This window comes from Schistocerca nitens, chromosome 3, assembly GCF_023898315.1.
Source record: "Schistocerca nitens isolate TAMUIC-IGC-003100 chromosome 3, iqSchNite1.1, whole genome shotgun sequence".
Classification (NCBI taxonomy): Eukaryota; Metazoa; Arthropoda; class Insecta; order Orthoptera; family Acrididae; genus Schistocerca; species Schistocerca nitens.
The window spans coordinates 588,839,403-588,862,978 of NC_064616.1; the positions used below are offsets into that span (position 1 = coordinate 588,839,403).

General features: G+C 37.2%; 1 protein-coding gene across 1 annotated transcript in view; it reads left to right on the plus strand.

The window, feature by feature from the left end:
- The window catches only part of LOC126248502 (protein unc-79 homolog), an 875,350-nt gene that overhangs the window by 69,240 nt on the left and 782,534 nt on the right, over positions 1–23,576 (plus strand). The window contains exon 9 of the mRNA XM_049949540.1: positions 11,412–11,668. Within this exon, the coding sequence (XP_049805497.1) occupies positions 11,412–11,668 (257 nt within the window). The remainder of the gene's footprint in view (positions 1–11,411; positions 11,669–23,576) is intronic.

Sequence of the window (23,576 nt, forward strand, 5' to 3'; positions counted from 1 at the left end):
ACATTCCAATCTGAGTTTAGAATTTCATTACTGTTTGCATCTGGTTTCAGCCAACTTTCTGTCCCTAGTACTATGTGGGCATTGTGACTTTCTATAGATGCTCCTGCAGTTTACTATTACCACATTAATATTGTTATTCCCTGTTGCGTTTTGCCTACTACTACCTTGTCACGTCTCAGGAGGCATCTTGTTGGGCCTAGGGAGGGAATTCTCTAACCTAAAAGACCCATATGGGCACTCCACATGTACTCTGCTACCCTTGTAGCCACTTCCTGCGTGTAGTGCACTCCTGACATATTCAGGGGGACCCTACATTTCTCCACCCGATAGCAAAGTTCGAGAAATTTGCACCGCACATCTCCACAGAATCATCCAAGCCTTTGGTTTAAGCCTTCCACTCAGCTCCTAACCAGAGGACCGCGATCGGTTCTGGGAACGATACTACAAATAGTTAGCTCAGATTCCACCCTGCGAGTGAGGCTTTCCACCTTCACCAACTGCGCAAACCACCTGTATGAACTGAGGATGACCTCTGAACCCAGAAAACAGGAGTCATTAGTGCCAACATGAGCAACAATTTGCAGTCAGGTGCACCCAGTGCTCTCTATCGCTGCCGGCAGGGCCTCCTCTACATCTCAGATGTGGCAGACAGAGTGAACACTGGCCTTTTTCCCCGACCTTTCCTCTATTTCCCTAAGGGGCTTCATCACCCGCCCAACGTTGGAGCTCCCAATCACTAATAAACCCCTCCCCCCATGTGCCTGCTCAGACCTTGCTGAAGGAGTGGCCACATGTCCACGCACAGGCACAGCGGGCGATGCCACACGGCCAGCCACCACATTGACCCTCCGCCTCGTGTGCCGCCAACGCCACTGAATGCGCCACTTCCCTTGGGGAGAGGGTGGCCCAACCGCGCCCGGTACCCGCGAAGATGTCTCGACAGCAGGGGATGTTGGTGAAGCTTGTAACACCTGGGGTGTACTATGCGACGCACCAGACTCCGCACTGCCGCGACACTCCGAGGCAGCAGCCTGAAGACGACTGTTCGCGGCCGTCAACACATTCAGCTGTTCGCGAACAGTGGCCTGCTCCTCCTGCGTCCATACATAGCAGTCACACATCTTATCCATCCTAAGAAATCAATTTACTGTAGAGAGTTAATCAACATTTAACTAGACTGCTAATTCACTAAAGGCAGCTAATAGCTGACTAAACTGTGATTACTAGACACTTCTTGTTGGAAATAATGAAAATAAGCACTAACTGTCTCTGGACTGTATTCAAAACAAACACTAGCACTACTGGCACTACAGCTGACTAAAGGGACTCTCTCTGACTGTATTCAAAAACAAACTCAAAATCTATGGAACACTATTACTAGCTGAAAAGCAAATATATTTTATCACAGCTATCAACCACTAGTTTCATGGTATGTAGAATAAACTCAAATGTGACAAACTGTGGATCATTATCTATCACTATTCTGAGAAGTAACCCCAGTGTCAAAGATGTTGGTCAAGACCCAGAATGACACATGTGGACCTTATTATCCAGGACACATGTGAGAAGTGGGAGAGAGAGAGCATCCAGCACTACCAGCCACACTGGCATTGTGAATGGTCTAGCATAATTAATGTGCATCTTCTTCCAAGGATGTTCAAATTTTGACCAAGGCAGTAAATGCTACTTGGTTCTCTCTATGTACTTAACCAGATAAGATTTGGAGCACCAACTCCCCTCTTACGCCAGACCCGGGTTTTACAGATCCAGTACTTTTTATCTCACAGTGAAACAAGATTTGATTTTATGTAATGCCATTTGAAATAATAGTACTCATTAATAATTATAAGGGGATGTTCAAAAGATTTCCATTTGAAGTCCGTACACTCCACAATCGGTATGCCAATCAGGCAAAATCACCAAGAGCATTGAGACAATCATCCCACCAATACCACAAAACTAGAAGATAGCCGTTCATTAACACACCTTGTCCTGTTGCATGAAGAGATCCATAACTACCTGCTGCATGTCATCTTCCGACAGGAATTGTCAATGCTTAATGGCCTTTTTTAAGGGACAGAAGTCGTGATAATCACATGGGGACAGATCAGGGCGTTAGGGGGGATGCTCAAGTGTTTCCCTCTTGTATTGACATAACTTCTGCATCATGACATTTGAGATTTGGGGATTGCATTACCATGAAGCTGCATCATCTCTTGGCACACCACTCCACAACAGTGGTTTTTGACTGACATGCTGCCCCATACACATTCCTCATTCTCTGATGGGTGTCTATCGGTGTTTTTCCTTTGGCAGCCAAGAAAAGAATAACAGCATATTGGTCCTGTTTCTACACAATTGGGAATAACATCGCCATAGTTCATGTTTCTTCACTTACTGCACACAATCGCAAAGACACGAATGCCCACTAATCCCTTGCCTACACGGCAGTGCTTATATACCAGCAATAATAATAATAATAATAATAATAATAATAATAATAATACCACACAATATCCACCAGTACATCAATGCAATAGAGCTACATCCAAACATATATATACAACTACAGAAATCAGTAATTATTGATACATGTTCAATTACCCGAAAGTTCCTAAATGCAATATAACACATACCATACAGTTAAAATGAAGTGACGCCTGATCAAGGTCCGCGTCATTTTTCATTTTTTAACCAGACTTAACGTCTGAGAAAGTAAAGAATAATAATAATAATAATAATAATAAAACCCGTGGAGGCCCGGGAAAAGAATAAGCCTCAGGTATGTTCTGCCAGTCGTAAAAGGCGACAAAAAGAACAAAACACTAAAAGGGCTAAGCCCCCTTTTAGTGTGATTAGTTGGTTCAGGACAGAACTAATGAAGCCTCGGACAAGCCCTGTCATGCTCGGGGACGACGCTTGAACCCTATGCCCGTCCACAATGGTAACAACACTGCTAGCCACACGGAAAATGATTTAAATCCAAATAGAGGTGATTTGCAAGATATGCTTCCTGCAACCACCCTAGAAGAAAAACAAAGACAGAGGATGAGATGGTCAGATGAAGTTAACCGTCACCTCATGTTCTGTTATTACCAAGCAACAAACCTAGGAACCAACACAACTGGATACAGATCACAAGTATACACAACATTTATTACCAGATACCCAGAATTAAAATTTTTAACAGAACAATGACTAGCTGATCAGATCCGTGTAATAATAAAAAATAACAGGATACCCCAGTCAGAATTAGAAAACATCAAACAACAAGCAAAACAAATACGGGAAAAAAATAATGTGTAATCAGAAGAAGAAGAAGAAGAAGAAGAAGAAGAAAATACAGTAATGGACTCGAACATCCCAGAGCAAACAAACAAAGAACAACACGCATCAATTAAACAATCAGAGGAAAATGAAATCTTTAGACAGCCACCAGAACAAGCACAAATAGAACACGAAGTGACACACATGTTAGATATAGAAGAAAAATTTCAGCTGACATATATAGAATACAAAGACACAAATAAAGACATTAGACCATTCTTGCATAGACCACCAAATAACCCACAAGTTGAAACAACAGTAACAACTATCAACACAATCATACACAACAAAATAAATGAAAATACAACTATGGAAGTGTTACAACTACTGGTTTATATAGGAGCACTCACTACACTAAATATACCCACTAGGCAGAGATCAGAACCAACCAACAAACAGAAGAAACCCACAAAACCAGCATGGCAACACAGGTTACAGATCAGAATAGAGAAACTGAGAAAAGACATCGGACAGCTAACACAATTTATAAGAAATGAAATATCAGACAAAAAACGAAAAAGGTTAGGTAGAATCTCACAACAAGAAGCGATAGAGCAATTATATGAGAAGAAGCAGAAATTACAAGCATTAGCTAAACGACTTAGAAAATACAAAAAAAGTGAAAATAGAAGGAAACAAAACCAAACATTCAACACAAACCAAAAGAAATTTTACCAGACAATAGATAACACACACATTAAAATAGACAATCCACCAAACATAACAGACATGCGTGGTGGATACAAGCAGAAACAGACACATACAAGATGATACCACAAATTCCTGAAGTGATAATTTAACAACATGAAGTCACCCGAGCAATTAATTCTACGCACAATTGGAAAGCCCCTGGAAAAGATAAAATAGCAAATTTCTGTCTAAAGAAGTTCACCTCAACACATTCACATTTAACTAAATTATTTAACAGTTACATTGCAGACCCATACACAGTCCCTGATACACTTACACAAGGAATAACTTATCTGAAACCTAAAGATCAAGCAGACACAGCAAACCCAGCAAAATATCGCCCCATAACATGCCTACCAACAATATACAAAATATTAACTTCAGTCATTACACAGAAATTAATGACACATACAACACAGAACAAAATTATAAATGAAGAACAAAAAGGCTGCTGCAAAGGAGCATGAGGATGTAAAGAGCAACTAATAATAGATGCAGAAGTGACATATCAAGCTAAAACTAAACAAAGGTCGCTGCACTACGCATATATTGACTACCAAAAAGCTTTTGATAGCGTACCCCACTCATGGTTACTACAGATATTGAAAATATACAAAGTAGATCCTAAATTGATACAGTTCCTAAACATAGTAATGAAAAATTGGAAAACCACACTTAATATCCAAACAAATTCAAATAATATCACATCACAGCCAATACAGATTAAGCGTGGAATATACCAAGGAGACTCATTAAGTCCTTTCTGGTTCTGCCTTGCTCTGAACCCACTATCCAACATGCTAAATAATACAAATTATGGCTATAATATTACTGGAACATACCAACACAAAATCACACATTTGCTATACATGGATGATCTAAAACTACTGGCAGCAACAAATCAACAACTCAACCAATTACTAAAGATAACAGAAGTATTCAGCATTGATATAAATATGGCTTTTGGAACAGACAAATGTAAGAAAAATAGCATAGTCAAGGGAAAATACACTAAACAAGAAGATTACATATTGGTTAACCACAGTGACTGCATAGAAGCGATGGAAAAAACAGATGCCTATAAATATCTAGGATACAGACAAAAAATAGGAATAGATAATACAAATATTAAAGAAGAACTAAAAGAAAAATATAGACAAAGACTAACAAAAATACTGAAAACAGAATTGACAGCAAGAAAAAAGACAAAAGCTATAAATACTTATGCTATACCAATATTAATTCCTACTCATTTGGAGTAGGGAAAAGGAGTAACACAGACCTAGAAGCACTCAATACACTTACACGATCACAATGCCACAAATATAGCATACATCACATACATTCAACAACAGAAAGATTCACATTAAGCAGAAAGGAAGGAGGAAGGGGATTTATTGACATAAAAAAACCTACATTATGGACAGGTAGACAATTTAAGAAAATTCTTTATAGAACGAGCAGAAACTAGCAAAATACACAAAGCAATCACTCATATAAATACATTGGCTACACCATTGCAATTTCATAACTAGTTCTACAACCCTTTAGATCACATAACATCAACAGATACAAAGAAAGTAAATTGGTAAAAGAAAACACTACATGGCAAGCACCCGTATCATCTAACACAGCCACACATCGATCAAGATGCATCCAACACATGGCTAAGAAAAGGCAATATATACAGTGAGACGGAAGGATTCATGATTGCAATACAGGATCAAACAATAAACACCAGATATTACAGCAAGCATATTATTAAAGATCCCAATACCACAACAGATAAATGCAGACTTTGCAAACAATAAATAGAAACAGTAGATCACATCACGAGCAGATGTACAATACTAGCAAATACAGAATACACCAGAAGACATGACAATGTAGCAAAAATAATACATCAACAACTTGCCATACAACATAAGCTAATAAAACAATTCCCACATACAAGTATGCACCACAAAATGTACTGGAGAATGATGAATACAAATTATACTGGAACAGAACCATTATAACAGATAAAACAACACCACATAACTAACCTGACATCATACTCACCAATATACAGAAGAAAACAGGAGAAAAAATTTAAAAATACATCCAACTGGCTGAGGAAGTCAAGGACATTTGGCATCAGGATAAAGTTGACATTATACCAATTATACTATCAACTACAGGAGTCATACCACACAATATCGACCAGTACATCAACGCAATACAGCTACATCCAAACATATATATGCAACTACAGAAATCTGTAATTATTGATACATGTTCAATTACGCAAACGTTCCTAAATGCAATGTAACATATACCGTACAGTTAAAAGGAAGTCATGCTTGATCAAGGTCCGCGTCACTTTCCAGTTTTAACCAGACATACCGTCTGAGAAAGAAAAGAAAGAAATAATAATAATAATAATAATAATAGTAATAGTAGTAGTAGTAGTAGTAGTAGTAGTAGTAGATATATAATGTATTTATGTGTGTACGAAGGTGAGATTTTCTCATGTAACATGTTATAATATTCATTACTTCATCTGTGTTGATACTGCTACTTCGTTTATTCTTTCTGTAAATAGTTCGAAGCATTAGGCAATTCATAACATTCCTTCATCCAATAGCAAGTCATCAGTTTTATAGTTTTCATAAAATAATTTGTTTACATATTTAAAATATGCTTAGGTATTTAAATACTGCATGTCATTAAACTGAACTGATAGCAGCCCACAAAGAACATGCTGACTTGAGTTCTGCCAAGTCTCACTAAGCTATTGGTCTTCATGCGGACAGTAGAAAAACATGTTCTGGGAATCCCGGGTGTTGTGCCAATACAAGTGTATCTGTAGCTGGCGTAGAACAGGTACATAGTTGTGTTTTAATTCGTTAGAGCTACCTGCCTTGAGGAGAATCTCTCATTAATGACACAACAAATGTGGAGGAGGGCGGGGGGCACCCAGAAGGGGAGGAGCACCCAGAAGGGGGGGCACCTTCCACCTCCCCTCACCTACCGCTACCAGAAAGTTTTAAAAATTAGAAGCCTGATTTAGGCCTTTAAACACTATATTTTAAACATTTTCTGACCCTAAATAAAGATGGTATATGTAATTGTTCATATATTTATTTTTATTTTTGTATTAAAATTAATCCAAAATATCATTTTCAATAAGGAAAATTACGTCAGCCTCAACATCACTCACATTTTGAATGAAGTGATGGGCGAATCTGCAGTTGATGACCCTCTGCAGGTCCGCATTTACTAGTGACTGCTGCTTTCTTCATACATTCATTTCTGCCCCATAGAAAGCATCGCCTTTTTGTATTTTTTTAAATTTTTGTTTCACTGCCCTTTTTTATGGTGGCAGCTCATATAACTTGTTGATGACAAACTTTCCAAAAATCAGATAACAAATCTTGTCAGTGTTTTTGTTGTTGTTGCTGTTGTGGAATTGGGAAATGACTTTTTTTTTAATCTATGTCATTGCTTCTGGTGCCAAGCATCAGAGCAATTTTTTGTAGCGCGTTCTGCTTTTGTGTAATATTTTGATAACTATGACTCCAGACATTCCAGAGGCACTTCACTGCCTCACAGAATGTGGCGAATTCATAAATTTTGCTTCTTGTCCATTCTGTTTCACAAATGAACACACATAAAGACAAATTGCAACACTACAGGCAGAGCAAAAACAAACACTACCACTGCATAGTAATGTATGGTGATTGTAGGCCATTGTTCCTTTCTCCTGTACTGATACAGCCATGGAACACTGGTTTTGTGTTGCCAAGATGTTGACAACACGCAAACATTAGTAATCCAGTACTAGCCATGACCAATGTTGCAGGACATGTTTTAAACTCAGTGTAAACGTGCCTTTAGCAAGACATGGTGACAAAATAATTTGTAGACAAGTTCACCGCATACTCGGGAAGCAACTCATTACAGTCTTTAAAACATTTTAGTAGCGTATGATTAGAGTAATGTAAACAGTACTTGTTTGATTTTCGTAATACATCAAATTGTAAAATGTCTATTTCCATAATTTTTAATAAACCCCCTTAACACTGTAAATAAGGCAATAAATCTGTAATAATTGTGGATAGTCCATAATAGTTGGCAGCCATGATTCATATTTAATTTTGAGAGTGGTAATGACTTTTAATATTAACTCACTCCATTGTTCAGAAGTAATTCTGAAGTCCAATTTTCACTGTGTGGGCAGCTTAGCTCCATATAGTCATTTTGGTATGCAACGTACAGTTATAGTAATATATATTTGAGAGTTGAATTGGCTGGCTGCTGAAACTGCTGATCTGGTTCTCACTCATTTGGGTTTCAACAGCCTGTATGCAAACTATCTACTATCTGTGTAGTATATCTATGTCAGTTACATGTTCAGCAGACTGACATTGGTCACATACTACTATTTGTATGCCTTTTCCCTGCAGTTCTCTGGAATTATCCAGTACATATTTCCTCAAGACTCTCAGCTGTCTGCTCAAGTTCATTTATTCCTGCTCGCTGCACCTGACATACATGAGTTTCAAAGTGGCTTTTATTAGTAGCATGATTTGTTCTTCCACATTGCTACATTGCTTACACTGCATGAATGAACTCATAGCATGTTATTCTCTGTGGTGGCCTATAGGATGCTTCTACACAGGGCGGAAATAATGGCACTCTTTTCTGCCATAGTTACAGCTGTTGCCTCTTATCTGTATGTATCAACCCATGGTTCCATCCAAAAATAGAGTGTGATTAAGTTTATGTTGCCAGTAAGCTTGCTTGTTTCTATAAGTCTGAAGATATATTCCTGAAACTGGTGTTGCATATTACACCTTCACACCTTCACTGTGCACTGAGAGATTTCCTTGTTATGTTGTTAGATGGTGCTGAACATAAGACAGGCATAATAGTTTATGCTCCGACATCTATCACGAATTCGGGAGGACGACGGTTCAATCCCGTGTCCGGCCATCCTGATTTAGGTTTTCCGTGATTTCCCTAAATCGCTCCAGGCAAATGCCGGGATGGTTCCTTTCAAAGGGCACGGCCGACTTCCTTCCCTGTCCTTCCCTAATTCGATGAGACCGATGACCGCGCTGTCTGGTCTCCTTCCCCAAACCAACCAATCACGACTTTAGTATAAGGTTTATAATGTGAATTTGGCTCCTGATTAAATCCCTCATTAGTATCTCCACTCCTACAATTCTTGTTTTAATTAATTTCAAGAGTACACAATGATCAAAGTCATTGTTTTTCTGTTTGGCCAAATCACAATTTTTGAAGAAATCATTTGATGTGCTCCATGACTCATGCTCATCAATTACACAGTCTCTCTGAAATTTACGCAGTGGCTTACCACAATTTTTTTCTCAGTGCTTTTTCAGCAGCTTAGGTTTGCAGCATTCTGTTACTAAACTGAATGTAAGGCAGTCTTCCAGATGCCAAATGTTCTGGTATGTCTGGTGTCTCAAGACTATTGGCATGTGGTCCTTCGGTGATCTTGCTGCATCACTCACGTTTTTCTGCTTGGCCTGTTTATCTAGTTTGACTTTGGGCTGAACTATCAGAAACTATCATTATCCTATGCTAGCACTAATAATGCTCTCATGTTTTACACCATTCTTGTTTGATGCAGTCACACACAAAGATTGTGGTGTGAGAGATGAAATATCATCTGTCAGCAAGATACCATTGTATTCGCAGGATATGTAGATGAGCTTTTTTCCAGATAAGATACAGTAGCCCAACAGAAAATGAGAAAGCTGGTTGATGAGAGAAGTTTTAATTGCTATATCCATTTGCTGATGAGCCAGGTGTATGTGATTACTGATGTCACAATTATTGACAAGTGATGTTAGCACACCTACTAAGCCATTGTCACTGTAGATGTACTGGAATCTGTGCAATTCCTGCAAGGCACCTATCTTCCTCCTGGTATAATTGTCTCTTCCTGATCTGAAGGTTACTCCTTCTGAAGTTTCTGGACTGGTCTTTCCGGAGCACTGAGTCAGTCTCCCTGAACTAGCCTAAGTAGCCACTGAATATTCTTCCAGTGGCCAGTACATAGTTTGGTAATTATTTCAATAAAGAGGAAAGTGTTAACAGATGCTATGTAGTCCAGTTCTAACAGTGGTACTGTGTAATTATGGTGTGGAAAAATACCTGACTCAGTGTTTCCAATTTTTGTGGCATTAAGAAATGTAGTGGTTTTGTAAGTAGCACATTATGTGACAACATTCATAGTGCGTTAGGTAGTTGTAATAGTTAAACAACTGGTTAACCTGAACCACACAGATGGGTGGAAACTTTCATCATCTTGGCTGTCAATGGTAAACAGATTGACTTCCCTTGCATAGTTCTCCGATTAGGTAATGATTGCAGGCATTTTAACTGAAGGAGCATGACACAGTGACATGTCTCATCTTCCATTAGGCACTTTGAGACGGCTCCACACCATAGCAGCAGGTTCCACCCTATTCACTGATGTTTCCCAATGTAGATAAAATTGTCATCTAGAAAACACCTTGATGATTACCATTGTGCTCCCATAGTCCAGTCAAAACACTTATCCATGTTGTTCTAGCCATGTGGTAACACAGGCAGACTGGAGCAGCAATATATAGTGCTGTACAGGCAGTAGTTTCACTGTATCATGTAGTAAGTTGTATGGTTTTTAATAGAAATTGCCACATCAGATGAAACAAAACATGCTGAAATTTGAGGCATATCACTGACTATGTTATTTCACTGATTTTGCAGCACTGCATATGCATTTGATGGTGAGTACTTTTTATGATTTTCTATCCACATAGGTGAATTCATAGATAAAACTAAATAAGACTACAGGGATGTCACAAAAATGTTTGAGTGTTTTCCCCTAGGGCTCATTCAAACATACACAATTTTTATTAAAACTTCCTTCATCTGGAGAAACCTAGGATTATATAGAACTACCTAATGATGTTCCAACACAGAAAATTGGTAAAGTTGCTCAGTGATTATCACAGCACACTAGCATTTGGTAGTAACTTGGTTTACCATCCAACCACTCTCATTTGGATTTTCTCGTGGTTTTCATCAACTGTTCGTTTGAAATAGGACTCTGCTGATTTGTTTTCCCATGTCTTGTCCTACCTGACATTGCCTCTAATAATCCTATCATCAGTGAGATGTAAAATCATAATCTTCCTTCATTCTATTCCTGCACAGAAGCTGCTGGGGGACGAATCTCCAGTTTAGGTCTATGAGCTATTTTTATTTTAAGCCAAATGAAATCTTTGTTCAAGTGAATTATAGCTTAAAATGTGTGAAATTTGTCTTTGAGTACAAATTTTATTTTTGGATTCTTAATTTCAGAAATTTATTACCCTTCACTTTTTTTCCTCCAGTTTGTTGAAAGAAGCAAAACCCTTAAGTGTTGAAGTGAACAGAGAAACTTCAGATATCCACACAAAGGCAACATTGTTAAATGTTCTGAATGTAGCAGACAACATACCAGTTGAAGAGAGGCAATTACTTGGACGTTATGGTGTATGGCTTTTAGTGGGACTTTGCACACCAAATGAAACAAAACCTGTTGAGATTCTTGGCAGATTGCTGGCCATGTTATTCCACTGGTTTGATATTACTGCATACTCATTTGATGGTGAGTACTGTTTATGATTTATATTTGTGTATATATGAATTCACAGGTACAAACTGTATACAACTGTAGGACATCAGCTTACCATTCATTTTGAAAATGATTTCATGAGGGACACTTCAAGATGAACAAAGCACCATTTAATCAAGTTAATGGTTACTCTGTGTTGTATAAATGTTCAAACTACAGCTTGATGATTTTGGTGCAGTAGATAAATGATGTAGTAGCTTGTAGGATTGCAGGTAGTATTTGTAGCACTGGTAGATAAAAAAATCTAGATAATTAATGTTGTTATTTTGTACTCAGCAAAATGTTCTTTATCAAAGGCAAGAGTCTCCTGTTATTATTGATAAGTGTGTAAGTTGTTTGTGAATAACAGAAACATGTTTTACATAAGCTCAACAAAGTATTGAAGCAATGTCTGATAGGATATTTGAGGAACTGCATTTTCTTGCACTCCGTGATAAATTTGGTTTCTCTCTTTATATGTAACAGCCCTTTGTTTCATGTAACAATTCAACAATTTTTCAATAAAACCTGAATTAAACACTGGCATTTTGAATTCTGCTATAAATAGTGTTTATTTTCAAGAAACAGACAAGAGGATAACTATGTATAACAAAAATGTCCCATAGGTTATCCAGCCCTCTATATAACCTCACTCAGTTTCTAGACAGTTCACTGCTTCCAGTTCCTGGGGGAATCTAGTAAGACACTGATTGCATACACAATCAAAGGGATCGAAATGAGGTAACACCCGATAGGTATGCAATACACCGAAAGTGCAAGTAATGTGGTGTAAGTCTTAACTGACCAAGGGTACTAGGAAAACTATCATAATCTTTACTTACTTTTCATAGTCAATGACAGTTTTACAACTCTATTTCAGACAGAATAAGATGATAGATTATAATTATAAACAAAGGTTTAATACATATTAGAAAAACAAATTCATTAAAAACAAAATTTAAAGGAAATTTAAGTTAAGAAGATATGTACTTTATGTTCGTTAATGAGATGGTAGTGTGTTGACAGATAACTCATATGCAGTAACTTAATATTCTGTCAAAATAAGTTGTGGATATAGTCAGTAGTAGTGGTCACCTAATGCTTTGCATAGTTATCTAGTTTCAGCATTTCTCCTGACCAACAATTGGAGCATATGGGAAAGTAGGAATTTACTATACTTGCCATATTACAAACTACCATAACAGTGTCAAAAAGTATTTAATGAGTTCTCTGTGAAGACTGATGATTTAAAGGGAGAGTAGCTCAACAATCAGAAAGCTGTACACCATTCGCATGTTCCTTCATTGCATGTTTGCTTAGTGTCATGTGGCTGTGAAAAAAAGTAGAATAACACTAAATATTTAATCCATTCTATTTGTAAATATATCTGGATAATTTTACAGTGTTGACCCATGTTTTTGTTCATTGTGTGAATAATGCATGTGAGAATGAAAAAAGAAACGGTGTTGAAAACAAAACTACTTCCCGATGAAACTTCAGAAGCACAAAGGCAGAGCTTGGACACATTCCAATTAGTGTCCACTAATAGGTGTCCAGATACTGTTGATCAGACAATGTATGAAGCAAATGACAGCAACTTTTTTGCCACCAGCATCCAACGACGACTTACTTTGTGGACTTGCATACATCCTACAGAGAGGAGATTTCCTTGGAATGTATTCAGGCCATCTATTATGATTTCATGTCATGATGTTTAGAGGAGGAGGAGGAGGAGATCAGTGTTTAACGTCCCGTCGACGAGGTCATTAGAGATGGAGCGCAAGCTCAGGTTAGGGAAGGATGGGGAAGGAAATTGGCCGTGCCCTTTCAAAGGATCCATCCCGGCATTTTCCTGAAGCAATTTAGGGAAATCACGGAAAACCTAAATCAGGATGGCCGGAGATGGGATTGAACTGTCGTCCTCCCGAATGCGAGTTCAGTGTGCTAACCACTGCGCCACCTCGCTCAGTCTCATGATGTTTAGAGGCACTGATTTAATCATGTGGGATTTTACACTACACTGACTTCTCAGAGTCTGAGATTTTGTACAATTCTGTAATTATAAATATTTGTATGTTGTCATATACCCTGTCAGTCCAAACAGCTTTGAGACTGGAATAATAAAAAACTAGAGAAACGTTAAGGTTGTGGTTTTGATGGTTCAGTTGTTCTACATATTCTCCACCACTTGTGTAGAATGCGCAGTGTTCATATAACTGTGTAAAACTGTCAGAAAAGTCCTTCTTTAAGATGTTATTCCACTAAGGTGTCATATTGCCTTGAATGTCATTTAACTCATCAAAGAATTGACCCTTCATGTGAATTTCTGCACTTCCATCATTTTGTGGTAGGTTTGTATTGAAAATACCGAGTCTCATCATCCTTGATGATTTTTTTCTATAAAAGAGTTGTCCACATTTTGCATTTCAGTCAAGTCACCGCAGGTGTTCATGCATCATCATTTTTACTCAGGAATCAGTGTGTGTGGAACAAACTTTGCACACACATTTCTCTTCTTTAAAATGTTCTGGGGGTATCTTGAACACCTGATTTAGAGATGTCGCCCCATTGCAATTTGTCACACAATAACATTGACACACTACAGTTGCACGTTGTCAACTGCTCAGCACTGTCAGGAATAAAATCACTGAACTTTTTGGACAGGTGGTGTACACATTCTGTTCATACAAATTGCATGTTTCATTCTTGGTGTTGCAGTTATCACAAACTCTTTTATATAAACCTGTCAATCTTATTCAGGAAGTATGACCAATAAGTGCGTATATTGTAAAAATATCTTGTGTAGCTTGGTTTTGTTACCAACTAACATGCTCAGCTTGTACATAGTTATACAATAAGTAACACACATTAAAGAAAAAAAGAAACTGGTAGTGTCCTCTTTAAATTGTCTCTAATACTGTGTGACACTTGCAATTTTCAGATGCAGCTCTTGGTCTTGATACCTGAACATTTGGAATTCAGTGTTCTGTGGAATTAATGAAGTTGTTTTACCTTTCCTGAAGACAGCTGGAATGCAGTCTTCGGAAGTATCTTCTGTTGCAGGAAACAAGAATATGAAAATGCAGCTTGTTTTGTGACTTACATGTGCAAAATATTGATTCAAACATTAAGTGTTTCAAAGTGTTTTATTATGTTTTCATGGATCACACATTTACCATATCACAGCTTTTCAGGAAGACATATCTCTGTACATTGATAAGTTCAAGTTTGTTAAATCTCTTGTGCTCTGTTAATAATAGAAATGACGTTACTTTTGATGTGTTGCAAAATTCTTGTTATTTGCTTAATTACTATGTGCCAAATAAATTTCCAACGGTGTAGCACTAGAACAGTTTAATAGTGATGTTAGTCAGTACAAGTGTGCTACAACATTGCATGATATTGGCAAATTTGACAAATGTTAGATTATAGATTGTCCTTAGCAGATAACTGCATGATTGTGGAAGTAGTAGCCTGCAAATGTAAATTTATTTTGATATGCAATTTGCTGCAGAAATGAGTCAGTGCATGTGCTATTTGTTGAATATGGATATGAAGGCCATACTGAAAGTCATGAGCAACCAATTGGTAAAATTCCAAGTCCAACAATGTAACAAAAATGACTGCAGGATCCCAATCTACAGACTGTACATCACATGTTGCCATATTACAATATTTAGTGTCTGTCACATGACCACAGGCAGTACTTCTGAAATGGCGTGTTTCGACAGCCAGCTGTCATTGAATTCCTTGTTAAATAGGGAAAATGTGCTGCCGAAATTCACCTCAGACAACAACGTGCCTGTAGAGATGTCTTCTTGGCACCAGCAGTGTTAGGAGTTGAATGAAACATTTCAAAGATGAAAACATGAATATCCAATATAAGCCATATAGTAGTCATCCTTGAACTGCCTTCACAGATTGTAGTAATGGAAGAGTTGATAAGCTCATTGGAGAAGACAGGACGTCACAGTGAATGAAGTAACTGGAAAGAGTTTATGAGCTCATTAGAGAAGATGGTCATGCCACAGTTAATGAAATCACTGCAAAGCTTGCAGTTGGACATGCTACAGTGCAGTGAAATGATTCAAAGCTTATTCTATGGAAAAGTTAGTGCTCAATGGGGCCTTCGTTTATTGACCAAAGACCACAAATGTCAGAGATTTCAAAATGAAGGTGATGATTTTTTGATGAGATTGTGACAGGTCATGAAAGCTGGTTCCATCTTTACAAACCTGATTGAAAATGCCAGAGTATGGAATGACACCACTCGGATTTGCCATTGAAGAAGAAAGCAAAGACAATGCTGTCTGCTGGGAAAGGTATGGGCACTTTCTTCTGAGATGCACTTGATTGTTTTCTGATTGTTTCTCCTGAACCTTGGTGTCCACAGTATCCAGACCATTTTGAAGTTCTGTTGTGCACTGCATGATATATGCCCTGGAAAGAAGATAATCTTGCAACAGAATGACATCCTTCCTCACAGTGCCCGTGTCACTGTGGATAAAGTCAGGACATTTGGGTGGGAAACTCTTCCGTATCCCCCCTACAATCCACTTGGCACTGTGTGACTACCATCTTTTTGGATCTTTGTTAAGGAACAGATGTGAAGCCAACATTATGAGACAGTGTAGTCAAGCAGCACATCAGTGTCTTCAGGAAACTGGAATGGAGTTCTGTTGTAAGTGTATTTTCAAACTTGCAGAACAATGGGGAAAATGAGTGCAAAGAAATGAAGACTGTGTTGAAAAGTGACAGAGAGTACTGTATGTAGATTAAGATGATGATCTTAGTTCGCAAAAAAAAAAAAAAAAAAAAAAAGTGTTGCTCATTACTTTCAGTTTAGCCCTCACACAAGTTGTCACTTTTGTTCAATAAAAAAGCAGTATTAAAAAAATAAATATGTATCTGTCATTAAACTGAAGCCACAGATCCATTCCTTTATGTTTGTCTGTTCATTATAATAATACTATCAAAGCCACAGCAGTAATCCATGTGTGTTTTTTAGAACAGATTTTAATTATTGAAGTTGTCAAAGAAGGCTTATGGTATATGTCAAGGTGACTAAATCTTATGAAAAATGTTTGAAGTCTCAAGTGAACTTCAAGACATGTAATGTGTTTGCTGTGCCATTCACACTTAACAGATTCATGTACAAAGTACAGTTCAGTTTAATGCTTTTTACACAAATTCATATGTAGTATTAATTAGTAGCATGTCATTCATAATGGGCAGCTGTCCAAAGATGCTTGCTTTCCATTTGCTCACTTTTTTGTTGTTGTGAATACATTCAGGCTACAGATTAACCTGACATTTAAAAAATTATGGAAACGCTTTGCGATTTGATACCAATGGGCATATATTTTGATTTTGTACACCACTATAGTGACTAATGACTGGATTAAGGTATTCAGGAGATACTATGTATCAGGCTGTTAACTGTTGGACTAATGGCAAAGTGCCCCCCCCCCTTCCCCCCCCCCTCTCTCTCTCTCTCTCTCTGACACACACACATAGATACTGGGTATCTGGCTGTTAACTGTTGCACTAGCAGCCAAGTGGTCTCCCTCTTTCCCTCCCTCCCTTCCTCCCTCTCTGCCTACAACACCCAACATCCTCCAACATAACTATTTCTTTATGCCATAGCAAATGGACCATTAATCTGCTCCTTCTCATTGTATGAGGTTCCATAAATTTCTGTCTACTTCTGTTATGTGTATTACTTTTCCATTTCATATTTTATATGACACCTTAATTTGTAATATATACCTGTAACACCACATTCCAATTACCTCTCTGAATTTTCAATCAGCTGTACTTCAGTGCTTTGTTCCAGATGTACACTTTCAGATATTTCTCCCCCTCACATACGTCACTGTTTGATTGCAGTACTGATTTTTTTTCTTTTTTTATAGAAGAAGACATTCTTCACTTGTCCCCATCTATGTATGATATTATCCTTGCTTTTGCCACCATAAGTAATCTTGTTTCCCTGATAGGAGACTTTTCAATTATTTTACCACTTTGTATTTCCCAATTTTAAACAAGTTTCTATTCTCCTTTCCACTACTTTCAGTTGATTTTGTTTTGTTTATCCTTAACTCATTATGCACACTATGTGTGTTGTCTGTATTGTCAATGAGATTCTACTGGACTTCTAAACCAGAAAGACAATGACATCTGTTACTTTTAGACATCTGTTTTTGTTTCCTTTACACCTTTTTTTTGTCTTTTATTTATTTATTTATTTATTAATTATTATTATTATTATCTTCTTTCCTTTCGCAGACCTTAGGTCTGGTTAAAAATGCAAAGTGACGTGGACCTTGATCAAGTGTGACTTCCTTTATTATTATTATTATTATTATTATTATTATTATTATTATTCATTCCCTTCATTACTGACTGGATGTACAAATTAAACACCAGTGACAATAACATCCGGCTCTACCTAACTCTTTGTCTTAATATGGTCTTCACTTCCTTGATCTTCCACATTTATTACTCTCACTTCCTTTTTTTAGCTACTGTCTTCTGTTTCTGTTTCTGTATTTATCTTTATAACATTCTGAACATCGTATTCCACTCATAGTACTGGTGGGTTTTACTAGGTTGACAAATGTTCTGACAGTCTCCAGATTTTTCTTTATTGTTTCTTTAAGCACAAAGTAAGTATAATTTTTCTGGTACCTAAAGCTTAACTGAAGTCACATTAATCTTTGTCCAGTATCTCATCAGTTTTCCGTTCTTCTGTATATTGTTTAGTTTGCAGCCTGTGTGTATCGTCACACTATTTCTTTGATATCTCGACATTTGTGTGTTTGTTTCTCCTTTGGAACCATGATGATCATGTTTTCTTGTGAATTTGATGGTAGGTATTCAGTTTCATTAATTTGTAACACTAGATTAAATAACTTCCTAGTTTTTACCCTAAAAATATATCAGAAACTCTTACTACCATGTTTGAAGTCATACCATTCAATACTCATCAGAATTCTGGCTGCTTTATTGTGTCACCATCAATGTCCGCCTCCTCCTCCTCCTCCTCCTCCTCCACCACCACTCTTCAAGACAGCGCTTCTCCATCAGTAACAATATACTTTTTATGTACTCATTCCTTGTATGTGCCATTTTCTGTTTACTTAATAGGTGTTTCCCACCTACATATTTTAGCTTAACATTTTTTTTATTGAGGTAGTGTAGTGCTTAAAATACAGGACTCATGTTTTGAAGAACTAAGAGTTAAATCCTATCTCTGTTATTGATTTAGGTTTTATGCAGTTTCCTTAGATCACTTGAGGTAAATAACAGAGTAGTTCCAAAAAAAAGTTCTGCTTGATTTTATTCTCATCTCATGTCCTATCTGAGCTTGTGCTCTATCTACACTGATGTTACTGTTGATGGTACATTGCAAGATTAACCTTCATAATTTATGATTCTCTAAAATTTCATTTTACCTTCATGCATCCTCGGACAAATGTTCCTTCAACTACCTCACTCTCAGTAGATTTGTGTGTGTTTGCCATCTATTCTGATGTAACCTCTTTGCTTTTATTGTTAATATTATTGTAGACTTCCTACATCATCCTTTGTGTATATCATTATTTTCATCATCATCATCATCAGCAGCAGCAGCAGCAGCCATTTAACATCCTCCACCGGATAAAGGCCTCTTCTGAACATTTCCTTGCATTTTGGGATTTGGTTATAGGCATCCATATTGCTCACGAGTGGCATCTGACCTTTCATTAGTCCATAATGTCTGTATTTTCTTATATCTTGCAATCTGGAAACAAATTCCTTTGGTCCATCTACCATCCATTTGCCTAGCTATATTTGATGCCCACATATTCATTATAGTTATAATTACACCTTCTTCTGCAATTTGTTTCCTAATCCATTTATTTATTTTCTGTCTCTCATACTAATTTCCATCATACATCTCCCATTGCCCGTTGGGCAACTCTCAGTTTTTTTTTTAAAGGATTTCAGTCTAAAAATCCATGACTCACTTTTATGTTTGTTAGCCCCACATTGGGAAGATATTACATTTTGTGCTGGAATTTGTTCTGGTATCCATCTTGGGGAAGTAATTTATGTCAATTAAATTTGTAAAATACAGATAATGTGTTGAAGTGCCCCAAATTGCAGTAAAATTGAAAAATTAAAGTAATGCAATTACATGCAACATTTGTAACAAATAAAATAAAAACATTAGGTGCATCTGCTACAGGAATGTAATGAAGGTACATTAGAATTTCTTTTATTTCCACAAAATGTTTCTATTTTGTACCACAGCTGAACAGCAAATTCTGACTTTTCTATGGACTTGCAATAGTGAGTGGAGGAAGATGGTTTTTCACAGAAGTTAGTTTTCCATGACAAAGCCATATGTCATGTATCAGGAAAGGTGGATTGTCATTATGTGCATGCTTGTGGCACAGAATGTCTACACAGGATTGTGCAACACATTCATGATCTACCTAAAGTTTTACGTAAAATTTTGTGGTATGCTCACTCTGAAAGTTTATAGATATTGTCTCCCTGTTCCCTCAAGAAAACTTGGACTGATTTTGCAGATCTGGACATGCTGCAGCAGTGGCTTATGCCACAATTACAGCAAGACAATGGTGAGTTTATTTTGCAACAAGACGGTGCTCCAACAAACTTTCATTTGTCAATGCCTCAATGGTGAACTGCTTTAACATTGAATTGGACGATTATCCCATCGTGACTTCTCTTCTTCGGTGGCCTCCACAGTCACCTCACCTTACTCCATTAACTTATGGGGTTAAGTAAAAGATCATGTGTTCCTTTGTCCATTGTCACTTATCTGCAAGAAATGCAAGGAAGCATAATTAGTTTGGTTACAGACCTTGACCATGACATTTTGGAACATTTATGCCCGAGTTTGACTATCATTTTGATATTTTCCACATCACTTACAGTGAGTTAAAAACTGGGGGAGATGTTTTAGCCATTGAGATGTGTCTACTTTTTGTAGTTTTTCTGCAGTCATCTTTTGAAACAACGTAGTTACTTATGAATAACACTGCATGAAGGGAACCAACAAAATTATTTATACAGTGTCAGCTGTGGAAGACAATTCCCCATAATTGGAACAAATATTTTGAAGTGGATATAATACAAATGACCATTTGCAAGTCATGAATAAACTAACAAATTGATTTCTCCCCAGTCACTAAAATTATCTCCCTTAACAGAATTAGTAAACAGCATCTTTTGTGAGGAATAATGGTCACTGCATCCATGGCATGATATGGATACATCCTGAGTGGTGCCAAATAGTGAGCATCTCAAGGAATGTGATCAGAAATGACCAGGTTCAGGTGTGGCAAACCTGAGATGTTTCAGCTTTGGGCAGGTCAGCACCATCAGTTTTATATTACCATAAACTATGGGTATACTTAACTAACAACTGTCTGATCTGGCAGTACAACATTGTGTGTGTCAGGGAATGGGGATCTTGTGAGAATGGTAGAAACCTCTATTAAAAATTTTCTCTGTGTCAAGATGTGTTACATGCTGATGAGTTGAACAGCAGTTGAGGCAAATCAGTCATTAACTGGCAACCCCTTGGGCACATGACACACCTCAGTTGTATGAAGGGCAATCATAAAGTTTAAATTTTCACCTCAAAAAATTAAAATTACACAACAAATTTGTTTCTTTGCAGAGACATATCTGCAGTCTCAGTACACATTGAAATCCCACACCACAGTACCATAACATGGCCCTAGAGGAGCAAAAACAAAATGAACCAGCTCATCTCCACTTACCCAGTGGCAATGTCATTTTGTTTAGACCCCTGCAGCAGCATGCTATGGTACTGTGGTGCTGATATTTTATTGTATATGAGGACTGCAGACACATACATACATACATACATACAAATAAAAAATTAATTACATAACTTCATGACTACCCTTAGTATAAGGCTTCCCAGGCAAGCAGGTATTTAGCTGGGTGGACTTTCAATTGCCTTCTGCTCATGAGACATCTATGGAGCATACCAATTTTAAGAACAACATGCCCAGACAAACTGGTGAACTACTGGTCAGCACTCTCACCCATCTCAACAAGAGGTGTTCTGAGGATGACCCTACTGAACACACACATATGATAATAAGGAACAGTTATCATAACAGGATACAGTTGTGTCAAAATGTTTTCCATTATTGTTAAAAGGAAAGAGAATACCTTTGAAAACATGTCCCCATTTTATATACAAAAGTATCTAGATGGTATTATAAGTGGCCTGAAATCAGTTATGAGACTTCTAAATCATACAATGTTGATATAAAATGCCACTTTTCAGCAAGTAAGAAACCTAAAATTTAAGAAACTTAGTGAATATGTCATTGTATGTGGACTGCATAAAACACTTAAATTCCAGGAATGGGGTGGTGAAATATAAGGGACTAATGAACAAAGATTTTGTCAAGTTACCAAAATAATAAGTAGACAAAGATGTTACAAGCATTTGGAACACACTGAAGAAAGTGAATGGCACCCTTGAGAAATCACGTGCTCTCATTTTGAATTCAGTATGCCAGTCATACCGTATTACATTAAAGCTTTTCTTCTCCTTTTCTTTTCCTTTCTTCTTTTTTCCTTTTTTTTTCTTTTGCTGTGAATCTTTATATGCCAAATCCATTGCAATGTTTCAAGTTGCAAAGATTTGGTCATTTCATAGTTGCTTGTAAAGATCATGCAAGTTGGTGGAACTGTGGTCAAGAAGCTCCTGAACCAAGTATAGGATGCACATCTTCACCAGTCTGTGTTAACTGCTAAAACAAACATTCACACTCTAATAATGAGTCCCATCTTCACAGAAGAAAATAAAGTACAAAAAATCAAGGTTGTAAGATGTATGCCATGTGCTGAAGTAAAGAAATAATTTAAAGCCATACAGTCTCCATCATTTCTTACCTCATTTGCATCAGCCTTAATAAAGTCCAATGTTAGTGTATCAACACAGACATGAGCAGTAAATCCCACTGACAGTTGTTGCTGCACAGCCAAACTGCACATTTCTCTAAGCACCAGAGAAGTAGTTACAAAGACTTGAAAGGCTTACAATGGGACACCAATACCCCGAAAAACAAAGATCTCACCTGCAGTGATTGGTCTGATATATAATATCTGCATGTCTGAGTGATGTAGTTGCACACAGGAATAATAGCAAAGTAATTGTTTTTCAAATAAAAAACACCTTCACGACAATACAGCTCTGATGTGAGTTACAGGAAAAGATAACTTGGGCTCAGATTTTTAAGCACCAAACTTGGGGAAATTATTTATTTTTTATGTTCTAAAATACTCAAAATATGTGACAACAAAGTAAAAATACTGAATTATAATTCAGTTTATTTATGTGAACATGAACAATCTGCAATACTCACGAATGCAATTTATGCTACACTTCACTGATAGTGCTGAAGAACTACAATACACAGTGAGATTCATCCTCAAGTTCGCCATCACAAATGATTGGTTATTATCCTGAAACACTGCCTTTTACTGTGAAAATCAATGCTCCGCATCACAAGTTGTCAGTCTGGTAAATTTATAGGTCATATCTCTCTCACTCGCAGCGATATCATCCTTGAGATGACCATCTAACATATTTGAAAATTTTGCACTTAGTTTGAAACCCACTATTGTTTTCAAACACATAATGGAATTAATTTTTAACATCTGTACTGCAAATCAACAAAGATGGTTAAGTTTTTATTCAGTATCAGGAACATCCTGAACTGTTCCTGAAAGAAGGTCCCCCCCCCCCTTTTCAAGTTTGTCAATGGTGCTGCTAAATTAAGACAAGTTTGTGGATGTGTATGCGAAGTTATTTTCTTAACACTGTGTCACTTAACATTTA